Genomic DNA, 9,955 nt, shown 5'->3' on the forward strand with positions numbered 1-9,955 from the left:
GACAAGATTACTACTACATGCATCTATTGCATGTATTGTTTACGTGTGATATACGTGTATGCATGTGTTGTATACAGAGTTGTATATAATTAATTACTTTTTCAATTAATTACCATGTTTAGTTATCAATTGAAGTGTACCATTATAATTAAAATTTTTTAAATTAACGATTAATTTAAAAAAAGTTAATTGCAGCTTATTCGATAACGATTGATACAAGCGAGATTAATGTAAAATTGTTTAATTAACGGTTGATATGAACGAAATCAATTAAAGGTCGCCCGATTGATGATTGATTTAAACGAAATTAATCGAAGGATGTACGATTAACGATTAGTATGAGCAAATTCAATTAAAAATCATTCGATGAATGATTGAACCGAGCAAATTCAATCGAAAACTGCTCGATTGACAATTAATTTGGAAAAATTCAATCAAAAATTATTTAATTAATAATTAAACATAACAAATTTAATGCAAATTTCTTTGATTAATGATTGATTTAAGCAAACGTAATCGAACATTTCCCTTCTATTCAAGGTTGAAAAAATATTAATTACTTTTTGAAAATTAAATAATTGATAAAACAATTTTAATTAAAACATTTTGGATTAACGATTGATTTAAAAAAAAGTTAATCGCAATTCATTCGATGACGATTGATATAAGCGAGATTAATCTAAGGTTGTTTAATTAACGATTTATATGAACGGAATCAATTGAAGGTCATCCGATTAATAATTAATATAAACGAAATTAATCGAAGAGTTCGATTAACGATTAGTATGAGCGAATTCAATTAAAAGTCATTCGATGGACGATTGAACCGAGCAAATTTAATCGAAGACTGCTCGATTGACAATTAATTAGGGAAAATTTAATCGAAAATTATTTAATTAATGATTAATCATAACAAATTTGATGCGAATATCTTCGATTAATGATTGATTTAAGCAAATGTAATCAAAGACTTCCCTTCCTTCTACGACGAAGTGAATCAATTTAATTGAAGTCCATTCTGTGTAATTTCAATTTTTTTAATTTTTAGGGTGCTGATTTTTTAACTATACATTTCACTCGAAATACTTGGAAATATATTTATTGCTCTGTCTGTACAGGAATTTCGCTTTCTCACGCTGTCAATCACTTCTTCTTTGTCCGAATTCGCTCGCAATTATACCGAATTCCCTACTCGTGGGTTGTCCCCACTCGTCGTTTGATGTGCGCAAATATAATATAAAATTGATTCTCGCGCAGGCTGAGGCCTATCTCGCGTCTCATATGCAATACTCGACATCCCGCCCACCAATTAATGTGAATTAATTATTACATTACATCATTCATTGGATCAGTAATCGGTAATTTACACAATTTTGTGATTGCTCGTTTGCACGTTCCATTGGCGACTTTTAACGTTACGACGCGAACCTTATTGTCCGCACCTGCGTGAATTTCAATTACCTTTCCTAATTTCCATTTTAATGGTGGTAAATTATTTTCTTGAATTAAAACAATGTCGTCGATTTTTAAGTTAGTTGTTTCACGCTTCCATTTAGTTTTCCCTTGCAATGAAGTCAAATATTCCTTGCTCCAACGACGCCAAAAGTCTTGCGTAATTTTTTGTACTAACTGCCAACGGTCAAGCCGATTCATTGGTATATCCGTTATATCTACATCGGCGATTGTTATTAACGATTTTCCAATAATGAAATGACCCGGTGTTAACGGCAGAGGTCTGTGGGAGTTGACGGCATTTGAGAGATTGGCCTTGAATTCAAACAGGCTTCGATTTGTACTAATATTGTCGTTAGTTCTTCAAACGTTAATAGATTTTGACCAATGACTCGTTTTAAATGGTGCTTACAAGATTTTACACCCGCTTCCCACAAACCCCCCATGTGAGGCGACGATGACGGTATAAATTTCCATTCAATGTTATTTGGAGCAAGGAATTCATCGTGAATATCTCTCGAATTCTTCTCGACAGCTAATTGTATTTCGTAAAGTTCGTTTCGCGCTCCTACAAAGTTAGTCGCATTATCGCAAAAAATCCGCTGTGGACATCCGCGACGTCCTACAAAGCGTCTAAGCGCCGCTAGAAATGCACTTGAAGTCAGATCGCTCACGGCCTCGAGATGTATTGCCTTCGTTGCGAAACAGACGAACAATGATATGTAAGACTTAGTTGTTTTTCTACCGCGACCTCGATTTAATAACGTTATGATAGGTCCGGCGAAATCGATTCCTGTTACAAAAAATGGACGTTTAGGGATGACTCGATCTGATGGTAACTGTCCCATTATCTGTGATAATGTCTTCGGGTTGTTGCGAAAACAAGTCCTACATTCATGCACCGTCTTTCTCGCAATATTTCTTCCCTTGAGCGGCTAATATTTCTCGCGAATTGTATATAACTGCATTTGCGGACCCGCATGTAATGTTCGACGATGCTCCCGCTCGAATAACAATCGCGTAAACCTACTCTCGGATGGCAGAAGGATAGGATGCTTGGTGTCGAATGTCGCAATTGAACGTTGAATTCTGCCGCCCACCCTGAGGAGTCCATCATTATCAATAAATGGACTGAGCGGCAATATTTTACTTGTAGATCTTATTTGTTTAGTCGCCTTAAGATCGGATAACTCGTTTGCAAAATAAATTCTCTGAGTTTCTAGAATCAATAGTTGATTTGCCTTATGAATCTCGTCTATTGAGATATCGTATCTACGTTGATTTTGATTTATTCTACAATTAAATATAAATCGTAAAACTCTTGATAGAATGCGTTCGATCTTAATTAACGAAGAGTAGCTATTCAAGATATGTAGAACAAAGTGTTTTGACTCATTAACATTTAATAATGCATTCACTTCCGATTTATATTCGGTTTTAACAATATTGATCTCGCGTTGAGATAAATTTATCGATTGTGATTCATTATGCAAATAATCATCGAATCTCGACAACCAAGCAGGACCCTCCCACCAGAGTTTATAATTTTGTAATTTTTCGAGACTCGTACCTCGCGATATCAAATCGGCCGGATTATCTTCGCTTCTGACATGACGCCAGTGTAATTGCGAGAGCGTCGATTTAATTTCCGCTGTTCTATTCGCTACGAACGTCTTTTGCCGCGATGGATCGCCGTTTATCCACGCTAGCGCTATCGTTGAATCACTCCACGCGAATAATTTATCAATTTTAATCCTTAGAGCTCTCAAAACATTCTTGACGAGTCGTGTCAAAACAACGGCGCCGCAAAGCTCAAGTCTAGGTAAAGTAGTCGTTTTGTTTTTTGTCGGCGCAACTCGTGATTTGGAGCAAAGCAAGGCGCAGCTAACTCTGTTATCGCTTTCAGCCGTTTGTAAGTATACGCACGCTCCATAAGCCCTCATTGACGCGTCACAAAAGGCGTGCAGAAAAAATCGATCAACATTATTTGCTGAGACAACCCTACCCGGAATTTCGATTGAATTTATATCCTTTAAATCGTTTACATAATCGTTCCATGCTTGTTGAAGATCGCTTGTTAACGGATCCTCCCAGTCTAAATTTGCCGACCAAGTCTCTTGCATAATTATTTTTGCTCTAATTAAAATAGGACTAATTAAACCCAATGGATCGAACAATTTGGAAATGTTTGATAGTACTTCCCGTTTTGTTTCGCGTAAATTTCTTGTTATTTTTATAGAAAATTTAAAAATATCTTGCTCGGGCTGCCAATTTAAACCGAGCGTTTTTGGATTAATTATATCGTTCGCTTCGCTAGCTACATTCAGTGATTCGCTCGCTCGCTCGTCCGCTTGCAAATTATTTAGAACTCTTTTACAATTTGAACGCCATTTGTGAGGTTCAAATCCACCGCTGTTTAATAATTTTTTCAATTGATTAATCAATTCAATCGCTTCAGTCTCACAATCACTTCCGGTAATAATATCGTCCACGTATAAATCATTTAATAAAATTTTAGAAGCTTCTTCGAATTCTTTACTTGCTTGACTCGCCAAATGCCTAACGCATCGTATCGCTAAAAATGGAGCACAGGCTAATCCGTACGTAACAGTATTAAGTCTGAACTCCTGTATAGGCTCATCTATTGAAAATCGCCACAATATTCTTTGATAGTCCCGATCGTCGTTATGTATTAAAATTTGTCTGTACATCTTTTTTAAATCGGCGGTAATTGCAATTGCGTGTAATCGGAACCGTAAGATTATATCTATTATATTGTCCTGTAATTTCGCGCCGACCATTAGCGTCTCATTTAACGAGATGCCCGATGCTGTCTTTGCCGAACCGTCAAATACTACGCGCAATTTTGTGGTAATGCTAGATTCGCGCAACACGCCGTGATGCGGCAAATAGATCGGACTTATCGGATTCGAATTTTCTGTTACCTTAGACATGTGATTCAATTGGAGGTATTCTCGCATAAATTCAGAATATCGCTCGTGAAATAATTTATTATTTTGAAATTTGCGCTCCAAATATTTGAACCGTTTCATTGCTATGTCTCTCGAGTTACCGAGTTTCCCCTTGCTTTCTCGAAAAGGTAATCTGACAATAAACCTTCCTGATGTGTCTCGACTCACGGTGTTTATAAATTGATTCTCCGCTTCGCGTTCTTCGGTTGACATCATAATACTTTGATCGATCGGATATTCTTCCAATTCCCAAAATCTTAATAATATGTCGTTAATAGAGTCTTGTCGAATTGATAAACAAGTATAACCGTTAAATGACAAACCGTTATTAATATGATCGGAAATTAAATATTCCGGTAATGATCCTGCTATTAACCACCCGAATTTACTATTTTGCAGGGTAGGTAAATCGTCGCGAAGTTCAATTTTTTCGGATTCTAGTAATTTGAAAAATAACTCGCTGCCTATTAAAACATCGATATTATTTGGATTGTAAAACAAGGGATCTGCTAGCTTCAGATTCTTCGGAATCGGCAACTGAGAGACTTGAATCGAACATGATGGCAATTGCTTTGTTATTCTTGGCACTACCAGACAATATAATTTTGCTGAAAATTCAGATGTTCGTGATTGTACCTGCAACTGACAACCATGCTCGATTACGCAGTTCATTGTGTTTAGACCGTTAACTGATTCGTAAATATTATCTAGTTTTATTCCTAACTTTTTACACGCTGCTGACGTGATAAAATTTGTTTCGCTTGCGCTATCTAATAATACTCGTAATTTATAAATATAATTATTTCGCCCGGTAACGTTTACAATAGCAGTTGACATAAGAACACGCTTACGATTCGTATCGCCTTGCACGTGATGAACCGCTGGGCCGCTCGATGTATCGCTTGATGATCCATAAACAGCTGAGACCTCTTGTTTTGAATTTGCCATCTCCTTGGTGAGATGACATAATGTGTTGTGAGCCTTTCCGCACTTTCGACATGAACTCGATTTGCACCTGGCTACTAGATGATCGTTGCGGAGGCAGTTAATGCATAGCTTCAGTTGTTTTACTGTCTCAATTCTATTTTCTACGGGCAAATTTAAAAATTGATTACAGTGATAAATCAAATGTTGGCCTTGACAAAAATAACATCGGCGTCCTTGATTTGTAGTAGCTAATGTTGTTTTGCCTTGAATTCTCGAATTAAATGATTGCTTTTTGTTACCGTCGACCTTATCATTGTTATGATTCCTTGACCTAATTTCTCCAAAACCTTTGCTTAAGGAAGCTCGTTCTAATACTTGGCACCGTCGTTGTAAAAAGTCCATTATATTATCCGTCGTGGGATTTTCCAGAGTTTGTGCATGTTCTTCCCAGCGTCGTTTCGTGGCTTGATCTAAATTCTTTTCTATTAAATAAATTATTAATTCTCCCCAGCTTTCGGTCGGGGATTTCATCGATTGTAAAACTCGGAGATGTTTTTGTACATGATCCACGAGATCTCGAATGGCTCCGGCAGACTCGCGAGGTACGCGTGGTAGCTCGAATAAACATTGAATGTGTCGTTTGCGAATAACCTTGTCATCCTCGTATCGTTTTTTTAATAACTCCCATGCGACAATATAATTTTGATCAGAAATTTCGATTGATTCTATTACTTTTGCTGCAGCACCGCTTAATGAACCGACTAAATACTGGTGCTTTTGTACATTTGATAGATCGCTATCATGAATTAATGTTTTAAAAGTATCAGCATACCCTTTCCATTCTTCGATTGCTCCGTTGAATGTAGGTAATTTGAGGATCGGCAGTTTCACGTGCGGTTCTCCTGTGGTGTGCCTGCTGATCGTACGCTTAATCGTTCTAACATTTGTCCTTGATGTTCCAGTATCCGTGTTAGAGCATCATTACTTGTATTATTTGTCTGCTCCGTGAGCTGCCGCATGAGAATCATCTGCTGCTCCAAGATTCGTGCCAACACACTTTCGCTCGTTTGACTGCCGCCGCTGGTAGTAGCCTGGGCTGTGGGTTGCAATTCCTCGAGCATTTTTATCAATAATGCTCTCGCTGCCAAATATCGATCATCGAACTCCGTTTCCTCCGACACATCTCGCTCATTGGATTCGTCTTCCGAAATTACTGTTGAAATTTGCTGTGCGATTGCTTGAAATTTACCATGTATTTCTTCCAAACTATGCAAACGTAGTTCGATTTCCTCCTTCGTGGTTGATTCCGGGTCGTTCTTTATGCGATTCAGAAAATTTTCTGTTGCTGTTAATTTTGCTTTAATTGCTCCTCTCTGTCTTCTTAATTGCTCCGCGGTCATCTTGTTAATTAATCGTCGCGCAAAATTTCACTTAAAACCGTTGAAATCGACGTGTACATTTACTGTCCTTGTAATACTTGAATTCCTCGAAGAATAACTGCAAAGGTCACGTCAACACGCAGCCTAATGGCGAATATATCGGTTCGCTATTGTTCTTGATTAAGTTTGATCTGATCGACGCGTGATTAACAGATTTTTGACTACAAGTATTCGTTTAATTTAAATGCAAAATTGTGATTATTTAACGCAGTTTAATCGATCCACATAGTACCAATAAATTATTGATCGGAAATTGTTTCACCGAGTTACTCGCACACGCGGATCCGGCTCGAAGGACCATAAATATGTGTAATTTCAAATTTTTAAATTTTTAGGGTGCTGATTTTTTTTTTTTTTTTTTAACTATACATTTCACTCGAAATACTTGGAAATATATTTATTGCTCTGTCTGTACAGGAATTTCGCTTTCTCACGCTGTCAATCACTTCTTCTTCTTTGTCCGAATTCGCTCGCAATTATACCGAATTCCCTACTCGTGGGTTGTCCCCACTCGTCGTTTGATGTGCGCAAATATAATATAAAATTGATTCTCGCGCAGGCTGAGGCCTACCTCGCGTCTCATATACAATACTCAACACATTCGATTGACGATTAATATGAGTGAACGCAATCATTCCCCTTCGTTCTAACAATTTTCTCGTATGCAGTAGCCATTGTGAAAATCTTCTTGTATGTAGTAGCCATTTTTGAAAACCATCATAATATTACAAAGATATTCAAAATTCAAAATGACGGATAAATCACATGAAAATGCTATAAAAAGCGAGGATCATAAAGTATTTTCCAATTTTTCATAATTTTTATTTTAAAATTATAACATAAAATCAATGAATATATTTTTATACAAATGTTTAAACAGTTTTCGCAATTTTTAGATAGTCATAATGAATTTTTATCACATGATATTGTTATGTTAAATTATGGTTTACTACAATATAAAATATAATTAAAATAAATTATAATTAAAATAGCCTTATACTCTTGAATTTTAAGATCTCCTAAAAAGCGTGAAGCTTTAAAAAAATATTTAAAATGTGCCTTGAAACGGCCTGTTATAACAAGGTGGAATTCTTTGTACGATTGTCTCAATCAAATAATCTCATTAGAGAATAAATTGACTATAAATGTAGTTTAAACATTTGTATAAAAATATATTCATTGATTTTATGTTATAATTTTAAATTAAAAATTATGAAAAATTGTAAAATACTTTATGATCCTCGCTTTTTATAGCATTTTCATGTGATTTATCCGTTATTTTGAATTTTGAATATCTTTGTAATATTATGATGGTTTTCAAAAATGGCTACTACGTACAAGAAGATTTTCACAATGGCTACTGCATACGAGAAAATTGTTAGAACGAAGGGGAATGATTGCGTTCACTCATATTAATCGTCAATCGAATGGACTTCAATTAAATTGATTCACTTCGTCGTAGAAGGAAGGGAAGTCTTTGATTACATTTGCTTAAATCAATCATTAATCGAAGATATTCACATCAAATTTGTTATGATTAATCATTAATTAAATAATTTTCGATTAAATTTTCCCTAATTAATTGTCAATCGAGCAGTCTTCGATTAAATTTGCTCGGTTCAATCGTCCATCGAATGACTTTTAATTGAATTCGCTCATACTAATCGTTAATCGAACTCTTCGATTAATTTCGTTTATATTAATTGTTAATCGGATGACCTTCAATTGATTCCGTTCATATCAATCGTTAATTAAACCTTAGATTAATCTCGCTTATATCAATCGTCATCGAATGAACTGCGATTAACTTTTTTTTAAATCAATCGTTAATCCAAAATGTTTTAATTAAAATTGTTTTATCAATTATTTAATTTTTTGAAAAAGTAATTAATATTTTTTTAACCTTGAATAGAAGGGAAATGTTCGATTACGTTTGCTTAAATCAATCATTAATCAAAGAAATTTGCATTAAATTTGTTATGTTTAATTATTAATTAAATAATTTTTGACTGAATTTTTCCAAATTAATTGTCAATCGAGCAGTTTTCGATTGAATTTGCTCGGTTCAATCATCCATCGAATGATTTTTAATTGAATTTGCTCATACTAATCGTTAATCGTACATCCTTCGATTAATTTCGTTTAAATCAATCATCAATCGGGCGACCTTCAATTGATTTCGTTCATATCAACCGTTAATTAAACAATTTTACATTAATCTCGCTTGTATCAATCGTTATCGAATGAGCTGCAATTAACTTTTTTAAAATTAATCGTTAATTCAAAAAATTTTAATTATAATTATTTTATCAATTATTTAATTGAAAAAAATGTAATTAATATTTTTCCAACCCTGGTTGTATACGTGTGATTAATAATACGTGTAGCACGATAGATACTACTATGTATGCGTGAACGATGATGATGATGACGTGGACGTTTCTTAAAAGAAATTTTTCATATTTAGACTTTGCATTATGATATTTCCTCTTACAAAGCACGTAGAGCAAAATTAAATACACTTTCATTATATAAATCGAACTCAATCTATCGATTAAGCCTAGTAAAAACTCGATCGCTTCAGTCGTTATTGAGCATCCGAATCTATGACCATCTCGAACTGTCCGATTCGCGTAAAGATACACGGTGCCTCGCTTCTAAGAGTCGGCTTCGCCCTAACTAGGCGCGAGACACTACCGTGTCTCTTGATAACAAGACTGTCGAAGGAGTTCTGGTTGGCTATGGAGACGACGTAAAAAGATATCGCATTTTAAATCCAAAGACTAATAAAGTGTGGTATAATCATACCGTTAGGATTGTCGAGGATTCACCTGAACACAAAAAGTCGATCGAAGGAAACAAGTCAGAATCAGAGGGAGATTGGCACCCCAATATGGACGACGATGACGACGACAAGCCTCGAAGCAAATCAGAGCCAGAGAGAGGTTGGGATCCTGATATGGACGACGATGATGACGACAGACCATCGGCAACTATTACCTCTGCTCAATCACCATTGTATTCCACTATCACAGTTGACAATAATGATGATGACAGTGACGACGAGTACAAAAGTGCTGAAGAAGATGATCCTGTTCTTGAAAAGGACAATGATGATGGAAAAGAAGATGATCCTTCTCCTTCTTCCTCTTCAACACAAGAATC

General features: G+C 35.5%; 1 protein-coding gene across 1 annotated transcript; it reads right to left on the bottom strand.

The window, feature by feature from the left end:
* Nucleotides 1–1,721: 1,721 nt before the first annotated feature.
* Nucleotides 1,722–5,096, bottom strand: LOC145932874 (uncharacterized). Its single transcript, XM_083032098.1, has 3 exons — nucleotides 3,023–5,096; nucleotides 2,483–2,671; nucleotides 1,722–2,245 (listed from the first exon to the last, which is right to left on the bottom strand). Exons 1-3 carry the CDS (start codon nucleotides 5,094–5,096, stop codon nucleotides 1,722–1,724), a joined length of 2,787 nt encoding a protein of 928 aa, XP_082888224.1.
* Between the last annotated feature and the right edge of the window lie 4,859 nt (nucleotides 5,097–9,955).

The sequence above is a fragment of the Prenolepis imparis genome, unplaced genomic scaffold (genome assembly GCF_030444845.1).
Source record: "Prenolepis imparis isolate NDT839.2.m4 unplaced genomic scaffold, iyPreImpa1.0 SCAF_2, whole genome shotgun sequence".
Classification (NCBI taxonomy): Eukaryota; Metazoa; Arthropoda; class Insecta; order Hymenoptera; family Formicidae; genus Prenolepis; species Prenolepis imparis.